The 22,323-nt window shown below is 50.8% G+C and overlaps 2 protein-coding genes across 3 annotated transcripts in view; one reads left to right on the top strand and one right to left on the bottom strand.

Annotated features, from left to right (window-relative positions):
- LOC124007868 (radixin-like) overlaps positions 1 to 5,913 on the top strand; it is a 31,923-nt gene extending 26,010 nt beyond the window's left edge. Inside the window, exons 12-14 of one of the 2 annotated variants that reach the window (XM_046318662.1) lie at positions 1,913 to 2,097; positions 2,251 to 2,487; positions 2,667 to 5,913. In XM_046318662.1, coding sequence (XP_046174618.1) covers positions 1,913 to 2,097; positions 2,251 to 2,487; positions 2,667 to 2,831 — 587 coding nt within the window. In that variant the 3' untranslated portion in view covers positions 2,832 to 5,913. Of the gene's footprint in view, positions 1 to 1,843; positions 2,098 to 2,250; positions 2,488 to 2,666 lie in introns of both variants that reach the window. The other variant, XM_046318661.1, reaches the window with a different exon arrangement.
- Positions 5,914 to 6,642: 729 nt separating this feature from the next.
- On the bottom strand, positions 6,643 to 21,381 carry LOC124007869 (probable ribonuclease ZC3H12C). The gene is given in 7 exon segments (XM_046318663.1): positions 6,643 to 8,991; positions 8,993 to 9,834; positions 10,074 to 10,180; positions 13,104 to 13,338; positions 13,477 to 13,616; positions 13,789 to 14,585; positions 20,664 to 21,381. Coding segments are annotated over 6 exon segments (2,397 nt in total). The 5' UTR covers positions 14,250 to 14,585; positions 20,664 to 21,381; the 3' UTR covers positions 6,643 to 8,379.
- Positions 21,382 to 22,323: the final 942 nt, after the last annotated feature.

The following is a 22,323-nucleotide window of genomic DNA, read 5'->3' on the forward strand; positions in this document are numbered from 1 at the left end:
GGCGACGTGTTGAGAGAGACATCCACATTGTGTTCCAGTGGTATAGACTGACTTGGGCGACGTGTTGAGAGAGACATCCACATTGTGTTCCAGTGGTATAGACTGACTTGGGCGATGTGTTGAGAGAGACATCCACATTGTGTTCCAGTGGTATAGACTGACTTGGGCGATGTGTTGAGAGAGACATCCACATTGTGTTCCAGTGGTATAGACTGACTTGGTGGTGTGTTGAGAGAGACATCCACATTGTGTTCCAGTGGTATAGACTGACTTGGGCGATGTGTTGAGAGAGACATCCACATTGTGTTCCAGTGGTATAGACTGACTTGGTGGTGTGTTGAGAGAGACATCCACATTGTGTTCTAGTGGTATAGACTGACTTGGTGGTGTGTAGAGAGACATCCACATTGTGTTCCAGTGGTATAGACTGACTTGGGCGATGTGTTGAGAGAGACATCCACATTGTGTTCTAGTGGTATAGACTGACTTGGTGGTGTGTAGAGAGACATCCACATTGTGTTCCAGTGGTATAGACTGACTTGGTGGTGTGTAGAGAGACATCCACATTGTGTTCCAGTGGTATAGACTGACTTGGGCGATGTGTTGAGAGAGACATCCACATTGTGTTCCAGTGGTATAGACTGACTTGGGCGATGTGTTGAGAGAGACATCCACGTTGTGTTCCAGTGGTATAGACTGACTTGGGCGATGTGTTGAGAGAGACATCCACATTGTGTTCCAGTGGTATAGACTGACTTGGGCGATGTGTTGAGAGAGACATCCACATTGTGTTCCAGTGGTATAGACTGACTTGGTGGTGTGTAGAGAGACATCCACATTGTGTTCCAGTGGTATAGACTGACTTGGGCGATGTGTTGAGAGAGACATCCACGTTGTGTTCCAGTGGTATAGACTGACTTGGGCGATGTGTTGAGAGAGACATCCACATTGTGTTCCAGTGGTATAGACTGACTTGGTGGTGTGTTGAGAGAGACATCCACATTGTGTTCCAGTGGTATAGACTGACTTGGGCGATGTGTTGAGAGAGACATCCACATTGTGTTCCAGTGGTATAGACTGACTTGGTGGTGTGTTGAGAGAGACATCCACATTGTGTTCTAGTGGTATAGACTGACTTGGTGGTGTGTAGAGAGACATCCACATTGTGTTCCAGTGGTATAGACTGACTTGGTGGTGTGTAGAGAGACATCCACATTGTGTTCCAGTGGTATAGACTGACTTGGGCGATGTGTTGAGAGAGACATCCATGTTGTGTTCCAGTGGTATAGACTGACTTGGGCGATGTGTTGAGAGAGACATCCACATTGTTTTCCAGTGGTATAGACTGACTTGGTGGTGTGTAGAGAGACATCCACATTGTGTTCCAGTGGTATAGACTGACTTGGGCGATGTGTTGAGAGAGACATCCACATTGTGTTCCAGTGGTATAGACTGACTTGGGTGGTGTGTTGAGAGACATACACATTGTGTTCCAGTGGTATAGACTGACTTGGGTGGTGTGTTGAGAGACATACACATTGTGTTCCAGTGGTATAGACTGACTTGGTGGTGTGTAGAGAGACATCCATGTTGTTTTCTTTTCATACTGTTTTTACTGTTGTGTGTGTGTGTGTGGGTCCTCTCTCACTGTTTATAGGTTGTTTTGTTGTTGTTCTTAAAGTCAATCACAATTTTTGTGAGATCATGGCTGACCGAGCATCCCATTGGTCACATTGTAAAAATTGTGGGTGCTGCTGGACGTGGTTTGAGGAAGACGAACAGCGAAAATGGTTGTTTTTTGAGACTGGCTAACGGACTTTGTGTATTTTGTTCATGGTCACAGAGTTGGAACAGCAGACACGCAAGGCCTTGGAGCTGGAGCAGGAGAGGAAGAGAGCCAGGGAGGAGGCGGAGAGGCTGGAGAGGGAGAGACAGGCAGCGGAGGAGGCCAAGGCGGAGCTGGCCAGGCAGGCCGCTGACCAGATGAAGAACCAGGAACAACTGGCCGCTGAGCTGGGCGAGTTCACCGCCAAAATAGCCCTGTTGGAGGAAGCCAAGAGGAAAAAGGAAGAGGAGGCCACTGAATGGCAGCAGAAGGTAACCACCTCCCTACGTTCTACACTGTGTCCTGGTTACAATATAGACTACACTGTATAGAATCAGTCAGTTGTAGGTTGTACTGAAATGTTCTATAAAGTTGCACCTTCCTGAATAAGTCCCATAACTCGCCAGCCCTCCCCTTCTCCCCAGGCCATCTCAGCCCAGGACGACCTGGAGAAGACCAAGGAGGAACTGAAGACTGTGATGACGATCCCGTCGACGCCAGCGGGCGGCTCCACTGAGAGCGAGCACGAGGAGCAGGACGAGAACCACGCCGAGGATGCCGCCGAGCTCTCCCTGGAGGGCGTGAGTGCCCTGGACCTGCGCAGCGAGGAGGAGCGCGTCACCGAGGCCCAGAAGAACGAGCGCCTCAAGAAACAGCTGCAGGTCGGTCCCCTCTGACCTCTAACCTTTAACCCCAAGACCTGATGACCTCCCCTTAAAGGGCCTTCTTTAGTTGCTTGATGGCGTTAATTGCCATTGAGAGGTTTCAATCAATCAACCCTCTCTCTACCCCCCCCCCCCCCCCCCGTTCTCCACCTCTTTCTACCCTTTCTCTCCTCCAGGTGTTGAGCTCGGAGCTGGCTGAAGCCATAGACGATACCATGAAGACCCAGAATGACATGCTTCACGCGGAGAACGTGAAGGCCGGGAGAGACAAGTACAAGACCCTACGTCAGATCCGCCTGGGCAACACCAAGCAGCGCATCGACGAGTTTGAGTCCATGTGATCTGTTCTGGGTTCCCCCCATCCGTTCGTTGGCGACTCGCTTTTCACCAGAGCAACAGGCGCTGTCCCTCCTACACTCACTCTTTACCCCGTACCCATAACCGCAAAGGTTCCAGAGGGCACGGCCGCCACCGCCTCGAACTTTGCCAAAGCTCTGCCCGCATCTCCATCAGGAATCGGGCGCAAGCAACGCTTTGCACCATTCCAAAAGTGGTATTCTCCTTGTATTGCAAAGGATGTGTCTGTGCTTTGCTTTCAAATATCTAATGTGGAGACGCAAGAAAAACCAAAATGGGAAAGATTAGATTTTTAAGCGAACAGGGGTATGGAAAGCTTTGTTGTTCTCGCCAGAAAGCTAGTATGCAATGCTTTAGTATTACTGACTCTTGTCTTCAGTTGAACGTATTGATGCTGTCTGGTACTTTCAAACCTTTTTGCTTTTGTTCTGATCTTTGGTTATAACCCGTTTTATTGAAGCCCTGTTTGTTAAGTTCTCTGTTCTCATTGATAACTTTGATGGTAGATTGGTCCGAGGCTGGTAGAGGCTCGATCCATTCAGGTATGTTGTGAACAATTTTCAAAGCATTGAATAGTTTTGAAAGATATGAGCCTATGAGTAACAGGGTTGACGTGTTTATGCTCCACCCACTGTCTCTTACCACAAAATGGCCAAAAAGAGTAGAACCAGCTCTCCTGCTTTTACACTATGATTTGACTATTAGATATTCAATGTTTTCTTTTGGAGAAAAATGCATTAAGAAAGGAATAGTTTCACCATAGTAAAGTGAGAGTTCAGTTGTCGTAACAGGGTTGACCTTAAAATGAGAGAACAGGTTTTTTTGTAACCTTAAACTGAATCACTAATCACATGAAATAAAGTCTTCAGAAATGTCTTCGTCAAAGCAACAAAATAACTATTGCTTAACAATGATGGTGAAAACCTGGAGAAATTGTTGTTAACTGGGTTAAAATCTTCTTGGAAGACTGAGGCGAATGCTGAATTTCGCCACTAAGTCTTTATTCATATAAAAATCCAGATTTATTGAATTGACCATGTAGTCTATATTAAAGGGCACTTCGTTTGAAAAGAACAGGCTTTTAAAATGTCTATATTGATTCACCATTTCTACTTAAAATATCAAAGGGATGCAAAGGGAAGTCATTTTGTTGAACGGCCGTACCATCTAGACTCTGAGCATCAGTGCAAAGCCACTACACCAGTCTTGAGGAGAGGCGTGAGTCTTGATGAATGAAAGACTGGTCTCCAATGGGAAGCCAATGATTTCACGTGATAAGGTTGTAGAATAGTGAGATTTGATTTGGTGCTCAAGGATAAATAATGTTGTGAAACACATTTGGTCTGAGATAAGCTGATAGTATGATGAAGATTAGCTAATTGGTTAGGTGTGTGTGCGAGAGACCGGTAGGAAGAGAGAGCGAAAGCTGTTAGTTTAGCTCCTGTGAGCTGACTCCTAATGTTTCATGTCCAGTCACCAAAGATGGTTTCCTCTGCCTACCAGCTCACAAAGGCCTGGAAAAGACTGAGATACTTAAGTGCTGTGAGAGTGCCAGTATTGTCTGTCTGCATAGTAGTGACTTTTTGAAGAGGCAAACCATGGTCTTTCTGGCTGAAGAGCCCATGAAAATGTTAGTCCTCATCAGAGAACAGATCTCTACCTCAATACTGTAACCATGGTGACTGACCAAACAAACACTGTCTCAGATCCACTCCCACAGATTGAGTTTTGACTGGCTTGACAAATTCAGACTAGGAGGCAATGTAGCTTTATTGGTTAACGTTTCAACTGAAATGAGTGCTATTTTTATGCCAGGTGTACTTTCAAGCGATGACACATTGAAGTGTCACTAGTGGAGACAATGGATGAAAAAGTGATACTAAGTTTGGAGCTAGTTGCATGGTGGTCTCTCTGAGATATCTACCTTGTTTTATGTTACTACCTTCTGTTACTGAAGTTTAAATTCTACAGAGGTTTAAATTATACAAAGGTCACGCAAGCCAAGCCATTCCAACACTGAGGACACGGCTGTGTGTCTGCAGTGGACTGTTCTGATACTGTGCAGTAGTAAGGTTGAGAACTTCCGTGACCCAGGCTGTGTAGACATGGTGTCTGTGTCCTGTGGTAGTGGAGCTGGTTTGACTGGTTATCATGAGGCTCTGTTTGGACTCGGGACCTGCATGTCTGCCGACAGCCAACTGGGGCCAGAATAGGACCATGTTTCTCCTCTGCTGCTGGACAGATCTGCTCACCATGCTCTCTGCCACAGCTGTCAGCAGGATGGATGGAAACTCTATGGCAGAGTGCCACCATTTTAGGACTGTGAAGAGACAGACCAGTGCAGATGTTAGAGGTGAATGTGCCCCCCTATTTATACGCTCTCATTAGAGGGACCCAGCCTCTTGGGTCAACCCCCCCCACCACCTCAATGTTATGTTCAGTGGAAATAGAGGACAGGCCAATAAACATTTTCAGACCTTGATATTTTCACTTACTGCAAATCATATTAACTCCAGAATTGTGGATAAATGTTACTGGTAAGTTTTGAATTAACGGGAGTGTTCAGTTTTTTAAAATTTGCAATCGGATGGAATGTATTTTTTTGTTATGCTACACTAGACAGCTGGTTTAAGTTGAGATCTTAAAGCCAGAGTTTTAATCTGGAAGACATTGAAGGGGCTTGACCCAAACCTGCCTTTTCGCTAACCCAGTGAGTGTCCAAATATAGGGGTTGTATTTGCCATAGCAGGTGAAAAAACTGTGCTTCCAACTTATTTTTGTAACGTGTTCCAAGATCAAACTATCTACCAGCATGCATCAGTAGCTCACTGGAGGTGAAAAGAGAACTACCATACATGCCAGCATCCCCCATATTTAGGGCAGGATGCATTGAGTTGGGCTTTTCCCATTGGCTGAGCCTGTTAGCCTGCTTGTGTCGCCTCCAGTGAGAGCCGTGTCAGTGATGCATGTGGTTCAGTTTTTCCTTATGTTCATACTAGCGTTTCTGTAAGATAAAGGCCCGGGTGGAGCTTAGTCCTTGGTTTCACAATAAAAGTTTAAAATGAAGTTGCCTTTTTATATATTTAACAAATATAGTATTGGTTTAAATGATTGGTACCTCTGACACCAGTAAAAGTTATGTTGATCAGTGATTCTTTAGACGAACAATACTGTTCATGCCATCTTGATGCTTGGTTATAACAAGAACATACAATGAGCAGTTATTTTTTTATCTGAAAATGTTAATTTTCTCAGTGTCCTATCTGGTCAGCTGCCACTAACATCTGATCACATCAGGAAATGTAAAGCCCAATTAACCATTTAGTTAACTGCAATAATTGCCATTGAGTTGTTGCATATCAAATTGGTGTTTTTATTTGAACCATGGGCAGCGTCATTGTGGCTATCTCCATTTTGAAGTAGTCAATTTACGTCTGAGTTGGAAAACAAATGGAAAGGGTGCACACTGCCACCTAGAGTATGTTTTAAAATGGCATAAAGCCAAGGTTGGTGATGGAATGTTTCCTCACAAGTATAATTAATTGGTTGACCCATAGGAAGTCCCACCTAGCTGACGACTTCAAACTCGTTGCCCATGCTAAAACAGGCTTTTGGGCATTAGTCCTATCTCTATGGATGAAACCCTGTCAGTCCATGGGCAGAGTATGCAGGTGAGTCAAATGGTGTCACACACAGGGTTGCCAGTTCAAATCCCAATGATACTTTTGTTTTCCAACATACTAATCGCATTTCCAAACTAACAGTCTAAATGAACAGCTTTTAATATGTGAAAAACAAGCGTGGTGCCCTCCCCCCTTTTGGTGTAGTGGACTAGGCACTGGGACCAGAAGGTCACAGGTTCTAATCTTGATGCTGAGGATTGAAGCCTTGTGGGGGGGTTTTTAAATCATTTTTTTTCTACCCGCAGAATTGGATCAAAGGAAAACTCCAATCTGAAATATAGTAAATGTTATTCTAAGTACATTAAATTCTCTGTCTGGTGTTCTGGAAATTAGTGACAAGACTATGCATTTCCAACAAAACAAGGACAACCAATTGTTAATGAAGAATACTAAGCCAATACTATATTTGATAGGCACGGAGTTGTCAAGCTAATATGATACAATACAATTGAGAGAACACTTGAAGAAAACATGGCTAACACTTTATTTTAAGGGTCCGTTGCAAACAGTACACTCACAAATGTATGTGTTACCAGGTACTGCTGAAATTACATTGGTCACTCAACATCAATGTATAAATAGCGCTCACTTCAGATCAGGGTCTGCAAAAAGACTAATGTTTATTAAATGGTGAACACACTTTATAAATGACTTATTACGGTCGATTAAAATAAAGTGTCACCAAAACATGCATAACAGTTTGCTGAACATGGTTCAGAGTATTTGATGTGTCATAAGCACAATGCCGTGTAAAGGCATGACTTTTTGCCCACGTCCGGGCCCTCACTGACACACGGTGCCAGAGAGAAGGTTTTTCCTTACATAACAAAATGATTTATTGTTTACCGACCCACTGCATATTTCACGCAGCAGTTCCCCATTTCATTTCACCTAGCTGGTCACTTGGGTTCAACCCAGCCAAGGCTATTCTCCATCCCAAAAGGTCAGAATACCTCACATTTTCATGTATCTAATTTGATTAATATTCCTAAACATGTCTTAAAATGTTTCCTGGAATATCTCATACAGTATTAGAGTTTAAAATGCACCAGCTATATAAACAGCTTTTCATGAATCAATTACACACCTACTTTCACATAGAAAGTAGCAACCTATATATATATATATATATATACACAGGTATATAATCCTAAATGAACGATACAAATTGTATCAATAAAGAAAAGCTTTCTCTTGTCTACCAGGGATTGCGCCGGTAACTGTAACAGATTGTCTACATCAAGCCAGGGGCTCTGAGCCCTTTGGATCGGTCTTCAGGGAAAACAACCAAAGGGAATCGACTTGGGATTGGAGCTCGAGTCTACCGTGTCTGTAGCAGCTGCAGGCTTGGAGCCAAAATGAGGGGCCAGAGACGTCCCTTACTAAAACTACGACAACAAGACACGGACGTGCCCGCCTCGACATCTACTGCAAGACATTCTCTCAACTGAGAAGACTAACTCAGCCACCTACTATCATAACAACAACAGGCACAAACAGAACACACTGCAGAGAAACAAATCAATTACACCAATTGAACACAGAAGATATACACATCCCCAACAACCAAGAATCTGTTGATAAATGGTGGCCAATTAGGGGGTGAATGTTTCCAAATAGAGTAGAAAATATAGAATAGAAGTAAGATTAGGAATATAATCAGATCCCTCAGATTCCACAGTTAGTTTTTAAAAATGTTTCAAACTGTGACTTGTAAATCAATGCATATCCTCACCTGCACATGATTAACACTTAAGTTATCCACAAACAAATGTACAGTCAAACCCTTATATTGCCAAAACTACAACTAACTTATGAATAGGGAGAGAGAGTAGTAGTCTAGCTGGACTCAGTAGCCAGACTGGGACTTCTCAGCCAAGATGGCGGCAGCTAGCTGCTGGGCGTCCGTCACATGGGGGTTCCTCCCCATAACCCGGCCCACCAGCTCAGAGGGGAAGATGTTACACAGGTTGAGGTAGACCTTACCCCGCACCTCCCCGTACCGGCTCAGGGTGGGGGGCTCCTGGTGCATGTGGTGGAGGGGCATGGACGGGTGGGATGGCTGAGGGGCATGGGATGGGTGAGGGGGGTAGGGTGGGTGAGGGGGCTGAGAGGAGTAGGGTTGGTGAGAGGGGTGGTAAGAGTGTGTGGTCTGTCCCCATGGAGATGTGTGTCCCCAGCCTACATCGTGGGTCTCTGGTAGACTCTGGTAGGTCTCATAGCAGGACTGAGGGGGTTGGCTGCAGTAGGGATCCCAGGAGAAGGCTTTCCTGGGGGGCGGCGGAGAGCGTTCGTACAGCCGGGAGTCTGACAGGGTCTCCAGCCGCGTGCTGGCCAGGCAGCGGCCCAGAGGGGAGCCAGCAGGGTAGGGGCCGGACTGGGACACAGAGGGGTAGTCTCCAGGGCAGCTGGAGCGGGCGCCTACGGCCTGGTGCTGGAGGGGAGGGGGAGGGGGTACAGAGGGCGCTTCAGGTGGGGGTCAGGGGGCTCGTCATGGGGAAGCTGTGGCCCCGTGCCAGGCTCTGGTGATAGCCATAGAGGACAGAGGTGTGGGGGGAGGGGTGGTGTGGCTCGAGCAGGGGGGCAGAGTGTTGAGAGTACAGGCGGTTGTGTTGATGGTGCTGATGGTGGATGTATTTGTCCAGCAGAGGGCCTGGGCAGCACAGACAGGAGGCTCGTTCTCCGTACGAGTCACATCCGCTGCTGACACAGTCTGACGAGCCCAGCAGACGCAGGTCAGTGTCCAGTGGGAAGTGGGACTCCGGATTCCTCCGTGCTGCCAGGCCAGAGTGGGCCGGCGTCACTGAGTAGTAGCTCAGATCTGGAGGGTCACAGCTGGAGGAGTAGGGGTCAGGGTGGGGGTGCGGCAGGGTCATGTAGGGTGTGTCCCTGCCCAGGCTCGGTGGCTGTTCCTGGGGGTCGCTGAGGGCAGAGGAGGGGGGTCCTCCAGGGGCAGGGGACAGAGTAATACTCCCACTACAACAACTACTCCCACTACTACTACTGAGGCTGTTGCATTTCTCAGCGTGTCTCAGCTTGTCCTCTGCCTCGCCGTAGGACAGCGCCCGGATGCTGGGGTCACACTGCCTTTTGGGGGCAGAACTTCTCTTGGTGCCCATCGCTACATTGTTGGGCACGCTGTGGCTCTTCACCAGCCCGGCCTCGCCAGCCTGGCCCTTTGCGCTAGTAGAGGTGGCAGAGGTCTTGGCGCTGGCACGCAGCTCGTCTGCCACCGAGCGCTGGCACTGGGCACTCCTCTCCGGGTGGTAGTACTTACACTTGTGGCCGTAAGTGCACTTCTTGCCTAAAGAAAGGGGGAGAAAGGATAGGGTTCTGGTTAGCACACAGGCTAGTGATGATGTGGTAGTGGTTCACTTAGAAAGTAGCAACCCAATGCATATTCAGCACCAGTAGCTGGATGTCATCCAGCTGATGAAGAAATGATTCATTCACATTATAACACTGGGAGAAGTCTTCATCATGAACATGGTCAAGGTGAAGTGATGAACGTACTAAAGAGTTAATAATAATGGCGGGGCCCACCATAAGGACAGGGCTGCTTCTTGTGCTCTGGCATGATGGGACGTTTCCTCAGGAAGTTCTCCAGACTGGGACCATGACGACCTAGAGGGTCATCAGGAGGCATGAACCTGGGAGGGAGGGAGGAGCGAGAGAGAGAGGGAGGAGCGAGAGGGAGGGGCGAGGGAGGGAGGGGCGAGGGAGGGGGGGCGAGGGAGGGAGGGGCGAGGGAGGGAGGGGCGAGGGAGGGGGCGAGGGAGGGAGGGAGTGAGGGAGCGAGGGAGGGAGCGAGCAAGAGGGAGGGGAGGAGCAAGTGAGGGAGGGAAGGAGGGGAGGAGCAAGTGAGGGAGGGAAGGAGGGTAGGAGCAAGGGAGGGAAGGAGCAAGGGAGGGAAGGAGCAAGGGAGGGAAGGAGCAAGGAGGGAAGGAGCAAGGGAGGGAGGGGAGCAAGGGTGGGAGGGAGGGGAGGAGCAAGGGTGGGAGGGAGGGGAGGAGCAAGGGAGGGAGGGAGGGGGGGGCAAGGGAGGGAGGGGAGCAAGGGTGGGAGGGAGGGGAGGAGCAAGGGTGGGAGGGAGGGGAGGAGCAAGGGTGGGAGGGAGGGGAGGAGCAAGGGAGGGAGGGAGGGAGGGGAGGAGCAAGAGAGGGAGGGAGGGGAGGAGCAAGGGAGCAGCGAGCGAGGGGGGGAGTGAGCGGGGGAGAGCGGCGGGGGGGGGGCGAGCGAGGAGGAGGAGGAGCGAGCGAGAGGGGAGGAGCGAGCGAGGAGGGGGAGGAGCGAGCGAGGAGGGGGGAGGAGCGGCGAGGAGGGGGGGGAGGAGCGAGCGGGAGGAGGAGCGAGCGAGGGAGGGGGGAGGAGCGAGCGAGGGAGGGGGGAGGAGCGAGCGAGGAGGGGGAGGAGCGAGCGAGGGAGGGGAGGAGCGAGCGAGGGAGGGGGGGAGGAGCGAGCGAGGGAGGGGGAGGAGCGAGCGAGGGGGGAGGAGCGAGCGAGGGAGGGGGAGGAGCGAGCGAGGAGGGGGAGGAGCGAGCGAGGAGGAGGAGGAGCGAGGGAGGAGGAGCGAGGAGGAGGGGAGGAGCGAGCGAGGAGGAGGAGCGAGCGAGGAGGAGGAGCGAGGAGGGAGGAGGAGCGAGGGAGGGGGAGGAGGAGGGAGGAGGAGGAGCGAGGAGGAGGAGGAGGAGCGAGGAGGAGGAGCGAGGAGCGAGGAGGAGGAGCGAGGAGCGAGGAGCGAGGGGAGCGAGGAGCGAGGGAGGAGGAGCGAGGGAGCGAGCGAGGGGGAGGAGCGAGGGAGCGAGCGAGGGGAGGAGCGAGGGAGCGAGCGAGGGGGAGGAGCGAGGAGCGAGCGAGGGGGAGGAGCGAGGGAGCGGCGAGGGGAGGAGCGAGGGAGCGAGCGAGGGGGGAGGGGAGCAAGGGGGGGGAGCGAGCGAGGGGGAGGAGCGAGCAAGGGGAGGAGCGAGCAAGGGGGAGGGAGCGAGGGAGGGGGAGGGAGCGAGGGAGGGGAGGGAGCGAGGGGGAGCGGGAGGAGGAGCGAGGGGGGAGGGGGGAGCGAGGGGAGGGGGGGGGAGCGAGGGAGGGGAGGAGCGAGGAGGGAGGGGGAGCGAGGGAGGGGGGGAGCGAGGGAGGGAGGGGGAGCGAGGGAGGGAGGGGGGAGCGAGGGAGGGAGGGGGAGCGAGGGAGGAGGGGGGGAGCGAGGGAGGGAGGGGGAGGAGCGCGAGGGAGGGAGGGGGAGGAGCGCGAGGGAGGGGGGGGAGCGGAGGGAGGGGGGAGGAGCGCGAGGGAGGGAGGGGAGGGCGCGAGGGAGGGAGGGGGAGGAGCGAGGGAGGGAGGAGCGAGGGAGGGAGGGAGGAGCGAGGAGGGAGGGGGAGCGAGGGAGGGAGGGAGGGGGGGCAAGGGAGGGAGGGGAGCAAGGGTGGGAGGGAGGGGAGGAGCAAGGGTGGGAGGGAGGGGAGGAGCAAGGGAGGGAGGGAGGGGAGGAGCAAGGGGGAGGGAGGGAGGGAGGGAGGAGCAAGAGAGGGAGGGAGGGGAGGAGCAAGGGAGCAGCGAGCGGGAGGGGGAGTGAGCGGGGGAGAGCGCGGGGGGGGGGAGCGGCGAGGAGGGAGGAGCGAGCGAGGAGGGGGAGGAGCGAGCGAGGGAGGGGGAGGAGCGAGCGAGCGAGGGGGGAGGAGCGAGCGAGGGAGGGGGGAGCGAGGGGAGGCGAGCGAGGGGGAGGAGCGAGCGAGGGGGAGGAGCGAGCGAGGGGGGGGGGAGCGAGCGAGGGGGGGGAGGAGCGAGCGAGGGGGAGGAGCGGCGAGGGGGGGGAGCGAGGGAGGGGGGAGGGGGAGGAGCGAGCGAGGGGGAGGAGCGAGCGAGGGGGAGGAGCGAGCGAGGGGGAGGAGCGAGCGAGGGGAGGAGCGAGCGAGGGGAGGAGCGAGCGAGGGAGGGGGAGGGAGCGAGCGAGGGAGGGGGAGGAGCGAGCGAGGGGGGAGGAGCGCGGCGGGAGGGGAGGAGCGAGCGAGGGAGGGGGAGGCGAGGAGGGGGGGGAGGAGCGAGGGAGGAGGAGGAGCGAGCGAGGAGGAGGAGCGAGGAGGGAGGAGGAGCGAGGGAGGAGGGAGGAGCGAGGGAGGGGAGGAGCGAGGAGGGAGGAGCGAGGGAGGAGCGAGCGAGGAGGAGAGGGAGGAGGGAGGAGGAGCGAGGGAGAGGAGGAGGAGGAGGAGGAGGAGGGGAGGGGGAGGAGGAGGAGCGAGGGAGGGAGGGGGGAGGAGGAGCGAGGGAGGGGGAGGAGCGAGCGAGGGAGGGGGGGGAGCGAGCGAGGGAGGGGGGAGGAGCGAGCGAGGGAGGGGGAGGAGCGAGCGAGGGAGGGGGAGGAGCGAGCGAGGGAGGAGGAGCGAGCGAGCGAGGAGGGGGAGGAGCGAGCGAGGGAGGGGGAGGAGCGAGCGAGGGAGGGGGGGGGGGCGAGCGAGGGAGATTATTAACATATTAACATACTTAATCCTATACAGCCAAGTATTAACATAATGAACATCATACCCCTTCTAGGCTAAAGCATATGGACGCTAAGCCGGAGTCGTATCACTCCTTCCTTACTTGTCGTTGACAAACGAGTACATGAGCAGCCGCTCGTCAATTAACTTCTTCCACTCTGGCTTCTCACTGGCCAGGTCGCGGTAGTTGTCGTTGGAGACGATGATGCCGTCAGACTCGTAGGCCAGCTTGACAATGAAACGGTCGTCATAGCAGACCACCCGGCGACCCTGGACCCGACGAGACGGAGTGAACACCAAGATCTTGTCCTTCTCCAGACGACGTAAAATATCCTGGTCTAGAGAGAGGATTGGAGAACCGTGTAATCCAGTGAGCACTGATGCCCATCTGACGTGTGTGTGTGGTGTGTGGTGTGTGGTGTGTGGTGTGTGGTGTGTGGTGTGTGGTGTGTGTGTGTGTGTGTGTGTGTGTTTACCTGTGATGAGGGCGTCAGGCCGGGACTGCTCTTTCTTCCAGGAAGGCACAAACACAGTGATGTCACGGTGACCTCGCTCCAGAAACCAATCAACAGCCAGCTGGATGCCGTAGCAGGAGAACACCTCCTTATTGCCATGGCTACCAGAGACAGATGTTAATTACCTTACAGGCTCTAACATCATATCAACAATATATAGGTGACTTTGACAACAGTTACACAACTACCTTTACAACGGGCTACAATGGAGGAAATAGGCATTATGTGTTTTCTGTAATCAAGATGACCGTCTATAAGACCATAGACCCTCACCTCATTGCCACGTTGCTACCGTCCAGGACGACGGGCCGCAGGTTATCCTTGTCCCCCAGGAGGAGGTCTGTCTGATAGGGGCAGTCTGTCCTCCCCTGCTGCGCCTCCACTGCTTCCACATACCCACAGGTGGAAGAGGAGGAGCAGGAGGATGAGGGGGTGGGCTGTGAACCCGTGGACCCAATCCGCTGTTGGTTTGTCTCGACCTTACGGCCCAGTTTGACCAGCTCTCCCAGTATGTCGTTGATGAGCGTGTACGGCCCCAGCTTGGCCAGCACCAGCCGCACCAGCTCCTCTGCGTAGCCCAGCTTCAGAGCAAACTCCAGCTTGGACTGGTACTCTCTCAGGGCTTCCCCGGATGAAGGCCCCCCCTGACGGAGGGTCAGGAGGCCCCTCGGACCCCAGGTCCACACAGGGAGTCCTGCATAGAGGCTGGTGGGTGTTGGGAACAGACACACCATCTAGCTCAGATACGGACACTCCTCCAGTCGGGTTAGAACCGGTGCTCTTTCGGGCTGGCTCCGGGTCACTGTCGCCCTCGCAGGCCTCTTCCTCCTCTTCGCCCGGCTCCATATTGGGCCCTGTATCGGCGCCAGCCTGCCTGCTGACGGAGCCTTCGATGTGGAGGTACTCTAAAACCAGCCCCAGGTCAAGGATGCGGCCTGCTCCATCCTCCTCCGGATGGTCCTTCAGGCCCATGAATCTGTCACAAACATCCAGCTCTGGGCTGAGGCGTGACCCGGAGGACCACTCCCACCACTTCTACCCCCGTCTTACCGTGTCCATGGGATGAGTGCCTGAGAGAGAGAGAGGTAAAAGAGTGAGTTAAATGGAAGAGTATTTCAGTGAGTAAAGCCCAAGGACTAACTGAGATCCATTAGACAAGGCTAGGCTTCAGTTGAAAAACAATAGGAGAGAATCCATGCTCATAAAATGTCTCGTTAAAGTTCGGCTCTCACGAGACATACATCTCCGACACACCTCTGGTGTCAGTAACCTGATGAGAAACTTCAACGGGCTTGACATTCAACACCTGGGAGATTCATTTCTTGGCTTTAGTGAGGATAGGTAGACGGAGCTGTGAGCTTCACCCGAGAGAGAGAGAGAGAGAGAGAGAGAGGATAATTGAATATACTAAACTAATGATCCTCCATAAACCAATATTTGACACTTTTGGACAAATTGTACTGCAATAAATACAGACCTTGAAATACGCTCTGCGACAGACTGCTGTCTTAGGAAACATATGGGAAGTATTGTATGTTTTTATAGTAAAATAAGGCCATGTTTAGGCTACTTAAACACTGAACCTAATTTGGTTGTTGGATGTGACTAGCTGACCTGAGCCGAGCTCCCCAGCAGGGAACAGATTGGCTGAGACAAAGAGGGGTGCGTTCCTGGGGGCGCCCTGTCCTAATTAAGGGGTTCCCGCTCTTTTAGGGGGGCCAGCCACGGCGTGCAGCCTCTCACCCAGCCCACATCACAACACATCAATCTCAGGGGGAACAGAGGATGCTCTGTTTAAACACAAATAGCCGTTATGTGTTGGGCTAAGGCCTGACTCCCCCCGTGCTTCAGGAGAATATGGTTCCTCCCCTGGGGAAGAGTCACTCGTTTGTACACTAAAGGAACAGGAAGTAAAAATCAATAGAGGCACTCAGGACTCAATGGTAACCAATAGGGTGGCAGAATTTGATCACTTGAAAGTTGCAATTAGGAAATATTAGGTCTGCTCCTCGAAGATAGGGCACCATGGTACTTGGGGAAGTATCCATTTCAATCCAGTCATTTCAGGAGTCATTTCAGCATTGAAAAACCAATTCAATGGAAAAATCCTCACTTAAAATAAATGGCCATTTTAAATTCTTGAACAGAGGTTTCAATATATCTCTTGTATTGTGAAATGGATTTGAAGATCCCAACCAGAATGGGCACTATAAACAACTGCATATTATAATATCACAAGAAATAACAGTCAAGTGTATAGCCCACAGCATCATCATTTAGCCATAATTGTGCAACAATGTGGTTATAGGGCATCATCACGTTAGCAGATACATCTGTTGAGTCTGCAGCCTCTAGCCTTTTAAAGTTACCTAAAACCTAATCCACGTGTTTTCATGTCTGCTAAAATGTAACATCCCTTTAAAAGGTGTCGTGGTGGGGCGGGAGGATGGGAGTGTGCGCATACATGAAAGAGGGCTGCTTAGCAACATGGCCCAGGGTTGCTAGGCTGCAGCGGTTGAAAGAATGTCCCCTAAAAAGACAGAGCCAGAGCTGGAATAATTCTGTCCTTTGTGCACAAAGGAAGACCCGGGGAAGAGGGGCCGCTTAAGTGTGCCTGACTGACGTTCCCCAACAATACAACTGCCAGTTGCACTCTGGGTCACCTCCACTGCAGCCATTGTCGGGTTGATGCTCCGAGCGCCCGCCGCCTGTCCACCGCCGCACACACAGAAGGGGACTGGGTTGTTGTCGTCTAGGTGACGAGCCTCTGGAAGCAACAGTCCTCCTGATGGGATGCAGAACATGCAGTGGAGGGTGTCCGCCCTGCTCCGAGGGCTTAGCTTAGCATCTTTCAACGCGTGTTCTCGCAGGGACTCCACCTAGTTACCTGTTAAGGAGAGAGACGGACGGCAGAGATTGGAAACAGACTTTGGCCACAAACCCCAGAGGCTCACAGAAGCTGCTTCAGACATGCAGATAATACAATGTCGGCTAGAAACCCCAAAAAGCCGTTACAGAAATCTTAGGTCATGTAGCCTACAACCTTTTCCTTTCAATAACGTAGCTCATTATCAGTGACAGCAGAACTATCAAGCTGTGTGGACTATGATGCCATGCCTTGTTGGACAGCCGCCAGCCTCAACTGCCGTTTCATTCGATAGCATCTTTCAAACATCAGCCCGGAGTCCCTCCTAGTATTGGCGGTGCATTCATTGATTGAAGCACTGAAGCGTAGGCTAATGAATATGTAACACAGGGCTTTGGGCTGGGGGGCAGCGGTGTGTGAGATGGGAAGGGGGGTCTGGATTTTCCCTCCTTGGTTCTGGTGTTGATGGCGAAGAGGGGGGTGGCTGCCTGCAGAGTTGAATTATTTCCAAAGAAAAGGAAGGGTTGGCCCTGTTCAGCACTGGCTGGGAGGGATGAGGGCTTTGCTGCCATTAGCCAGGGCAACAGATGTCTTCTGGAACCGCAGGGGAACGAGAGCAATCTCTGGTCCTCCTCCCGCTCCAAGGAGCCCGCTGCGCCCGCCCCGCCAGACAGAGTCACGTGACACTAAAAGGGAGAACCTTTTCTTCGTCCTAAAAAAAATATCACGACACTGTCTCTTCCCCAACTCATCAGTAACACATCACTCATACGCCAGCACCCAGCCAGTGAAAATGTTTCTCGTACCTTCATCTCAGTGGGCCAGTTTTTCCAGTCATGTTCGTCCAAAGGTATTTTGAAGCAAAGCAATGAACAAATCATTTACCTTTTAAAACCAAACTATTGTCAAACTGGCCAAGTCTTCAATAGTCTCTTAGAATTCAGAACGAGGCCTAAACCACAGACGTGAAGCTTAGTTTGATTCTCATTCACTTTCGGAGAGATTATTCTGTCAGAGAAAGTAAGAGGAAACAACTGTACTCCACAATAACCTAATGGACAGAGTGAAGAGAAGAAAGCCTGTACAGAATAATACCCTAAAACACAAGGCCACATCTACACTGGATTTGTTTACCAAGAAGACAGTAAATGTTCCTGAGTGGCCGAGTTAGAGTTTTGACTTAAATCTATTTGAAAATCTATGGCAAGACCTGAAAAGGGTCGTCTAGCAATGATTACAGAATGAATGGGAAAATGTTGCACAGTCCAGGTGTGGAAAGCTGTACGAGAAAGACTCACAGCTGTAATCGCTACCGAAGGTGCTTCTACAAAGTACTGACTCGGGGTTGTGAACATTTATGTAAATTAGATTTCTGTATTTCATTCTCAATAAAAGTGAAAACATTTCCAAAAACTGGTTTTCACTTTGTCATGATGTGATATCGTGTGTAGATGGGTGAGAATTTGTTTATATTTCATCCATTGTAACAACAAAATGTGGAGTAATTCAAGGGGTATTTAGACTTTCGGAAGGCTCAGTATATCGCGGTCAAATTCAGACTTTCCCCAAGCGATTCTTTTCAGAAGGAAGTGTAGCATAACTTACTCCAACCTCCTCCTCACGATGTGTTATTTTTCACTAAACTGTAAAACCAGAATAAACTAAATGTTGAAACAAAAAATGTGCACAGTGAGCGTCTCATAACATACACCCTCTCGTGCTAAAAGTCCCATAAAAGAGGCTGTGAAAAGACATTTGCCCCAAAGCCCTGTGAGAGCCCTATAAGAAAGAGAAACCTGTCACACAGGTGTGGTGAGACAACGTGTTCAAAGGTGACCACACCACTGGTGAAGAGACATGCCCTTGGTCAAACAGAAATCACTACACATTCCAAGGAAAAATAACACATGAAGGCCTAATTGGGTACAGCGAAATACTAACATATTTGATGTCATTACAAATGCTCATGGCAACTTGTTTTTTGAAACCTGTTATAATTCTGTCAGAAGACATAAGCCTATTGAAATGCTGCATTGAAACAGACATGGTTTGATGGGAAAGATAGCCTAAATAGTTAGGCCTAAAATCTCCACTTACCCTGACCTCAGCAGAACATCCAACAGCCAAACAAAAGCAAACCTCCTTAGTAAAATGGCCTTAAGGAAATAGCTTGGTTCATTCCAGCATTAGAGAAAGCTTTTGGAAGTTCATAGATCACCGCTCAACAGATGTGAGCAAAAAATTAAGTATTTCACATTTCAAACACTTCCTACTCTTCAAAGCCAAAATCCAAGGATAGTGTGTTTACCATAAGGCACAGTTTTTCCCAAGAAAGCCAGGCAGGTTGAACAATGAGTGTCTCAACAGATGGAGCTACAATGTCGACCATTCCTCGGTTAGACACTGGCTGCCTGGCTCCACCAATGGGAGTGCAGTGACCTCACAATGAGACACACAAACGCAGGCGGGCAGGCGCATATGAACCCAGTCTCCTATAGGCACGCGTAGACACACACACACACACACACACACACACACACACACACACACACACACACCCTGTCACTCTGAAAGGGTCTTCCCCTGTGTGAGCAATGAATCAAAGAGGGGGTGTATGGTCAATAACAGAGGCACACAAAGGGAGCCATGCAGGCAGCTGCAACATGAGGCTAAGCGCTGCAAGAACACAGGCCTGGGGTGAGGAACACCTGGCTAGCTGGGGAACTGCAGCAGCTCTAACCCCTTTGTTTTTGGCTTGGTTGGGGTGAGGGTCAGGGTTACACACTTCTACTGGGGTAAATCATGTTAAAAGCACTGCATGTCCTCACAGAGAATGCAAGAGGGGAGGGGAGAGTCGCAGTGGGGTGAAAGGGGACAGGGTGGGCATGTAGGGTGGGCTGGAATGAGGATGAAAAGGGGGACTTCATTGTTCCGGGCAGCACACTAAGGGAAATGACTTGGAAGCACAAATAGTTAGTTTAGTTCCTGAACTTTAAGTTGGGATAAACACTGTATGTACGTAGGCTAGAGAAAACAAACACAAGTTTAAATGGAGTTGGTGGCACTGGACAGAACTTTTTTTAATAAACAAAAGTCAAATGCTCCCAACTGTGACTTGTTTATCTGACACTCACATAAGTCACTGTTGGGACTGTGAGCACATCATAGTTGTGTTTTAGCACTCAGTATTACCTTGGCTGTGTAATAGAACCACAGCAGCTGTGGAGAGCAGAGTAGCCCGGGCAGATGTTTGAGGGCTGGGGGCAAAAGAGTAAAGCTGGCCCATGGTACTGTATAACAGTCTAATAACATAGTAGACCAGGGATCAACTAGATTTCAGCCAAGGGCCAATACTTTCTGGAGCAGATGGTTAGAGGGCCAGAACAGAATTACAAATCATTTGTAGACTGCAAATGGCCCACAAGAAGTCCAAACAAATATGTTTGACTTTAACAATCATTACAAACCTTGCTTACATTTGAATACAATCAAATTTGGCCCGCCAGTTGGTGAACGCTGCCACTCTCAGTTACAGCGGCTTAGAGACCATCTGCCCCCTCGGCTTAAAGTAAACAGGTGTCTTTACGACATCTGCTGGAGGCCCACCAACATACTGTATAATAGTCCAATAACACAGTAGCCCATTGACCATCAGCCACACTGTTACAGTGGCTTAGAGACCATCTGCCCCCTCGGCTTAAAGTAAACAGGTGTCTTCACGACAACTGCTGGAAGTCCACCTATACCCCGATTTGCATTCTCAGACAGCCACAAATAGCTGGCATTCCTCAAAATGGAAGGTAGTCTTCAACACAGCACTCCAAACACCACACAGTTTCAAAGGTTAGATGAAGATTTGGTTACAAATGTTTTTTCAACAGTAATAGGCCTAGGACAATAGGACTGAAGTATGCAAATTAGGGTTAAAAAGGAAAGTAGTGAAGTAGAGTCGGGGACACTTACTAGAAGACACTTGCGCTACCAGTGTCAAAAGGAGCAGAAGGGGGCTGTGTGGCCACTGTCATAGAATTAGGCATTAGAATAGTCATTTAATAGCATCTCTATGGCCCCTGTGCTCTCTAACCTTTTATTGACCCCGCTGGCTTTTCAGTTACAAGGGTCACGTCACCACTGACCTCCAGCCATCTCAGTCAACATACACATGTTCAGTAGGCACAAAACATGAGGAAAGTTGAGAAAATATTTAGGATATTATTTTGCCCTAATAAAAAATAAAAAAGGCTTAATAATTGTGTCCCTTGATATACTTTTGACCACTGACCAGTAATGACTTCTATCGACAGGCGGCCTCCAGCCTTGGCAGAGAGGGCCAGGTCGGTGAGGAGCAGCAGCAGGAGTGTTGTGGTCCATGGGGCCAGGTTGAGGACCTGGAGGCAGGCAGGAGAAAGGGAGAGACCCTCATGGGACAGACCAGCTGTTGGGCCATGCAAACCCATTGCCCAGGCCAGACAACTCCCCAGTCAGCCCGCCCAATTATGGTGACTTCTGTTTAAAAAAAAACATCTTTCACGAGGCCTCCATGCTCATGTCTGGGGTGCAGGTGCCCCTCTCTCTTACAGCTGAATGGACAAAAAGAGACGGTGGGACACGTGCAAGCTGGCCTGGGTAACACACACGGGGCCCGATTTGATCTATATCGCTAAATGTCTAACTTAAAAAGCACAAGAAATTCACTCACCAGTGGTAGGTAGCCAAGTTAGCGACATTAAAATCAGCAGCACTCATTTGGTGGTCCTTACATGCTCTAGTCTACAGTGACAACAGCTGCTGGGCGTGGCATTCGACACAAAGTTGACAAGTTGAAATGTAAAAATAATTGACAGCTGCAAAATGATAACGTTGTTATCGGTTACCGAACTAGTTAGCTAGCGTTGACAGGATTAGACCGCCTGCAGCATTCCTGCTTCCTTTTGAAGTTCGACGTGTAATTCATACCGACATCTTGATAGTCAGAACCACCAGTAACATCGTCCAAGCTAGCTACATACAAACGGCTAGTCAAATTTATGGCACTTGTATATGTGGCCCAAACTTGAAAATGTCTGATCATGAAACGAACCTTTGTCATGATGCAGTTCACCTGCTGATGCTTGACATAAACATCCGGCTCGAGTTGTCTGGGAGGAGGCTAGAGCAGGCAGGCAAGCAGGCTAGAGCAGGCAGGCTAGAGCAGGCAGGCTAGAGCAGAGCAGGCAGGCAGGCTAGAGCAGAGCAGGCAGGCAGGCAGGCAGGCTAGAGCAGGCAGGCGAGCAGGCAGGCTAGAGCAGAGCAGGCAGGCTAGAGCAGGCAGGCAGAGCAGAGCAGGCAGGCAGGCAGGCTAGAGCAGGCAGGCTAGAGCAGAGCAGGCAGGCTAGAGCAGAGCAGGCAGGCTAGAGCAGGCAGGCGAGCAGGCAGGCTAGAGCAGGCAGGCTAGAGCAGAGCAGGCAGGCAGGCAGGCTAGAGCAGGCAGGCTAGAGCAGGCAGGCAGGCTAGAGCAGAGCAGGCTAGAGCAGAGCAGGCAGGCAGAGCAGGCAGGCGAGCAGGCAGGCTAGAGCAGGCAGGCTAGAGCAGAGCAGGCAGGCTAGAGCAGGCAGGCTAGAGCAGAGCAGGCAGGCTAGAGCAGAGCAGGCAGGCAGGCAGGCTAGAGCAGGCAGGCAGGCTAGAGCAGGCAGGCTAGCAGGCAGGCTAGAGCTAGGAGCAGTGCGTGGTACAGGGTCATCTTGTGGTGAGCTGACAGATGTACAAGGAGTCTTTACTTGAAGTTAAATTCATTAAAATGGGTTAAATTATGGAAACGTCATGCAACATTTACTTGGGGTTCTTTTACATGGTTTGTATAAATGTTACCATATTTGGAACACTTAAAATACAATATCTCCATAATGTTTCTTAGGCTCAGATTAATTTGACATTCAACAGACATTCGATTTGTTTACAGACCC

This window comes from Oncorhynchus gorbuscha, linkage group LG21 (genome assembly GCF_021184085.1).
Source record: "Oncorhynchus gorbuscha isolate QuinsamMale2020 ecotype Even-year linkage group LG21, OgorEven_v1.0, whole genome shotgun sequence".
NCBI classification, from domain to species: Eukaryota; Metazoa; Chordata; class Actinopteri; order Salmoniformes; family Salmonidae; genus Oncorhynchus; species Oncorhynchus gorbuscha.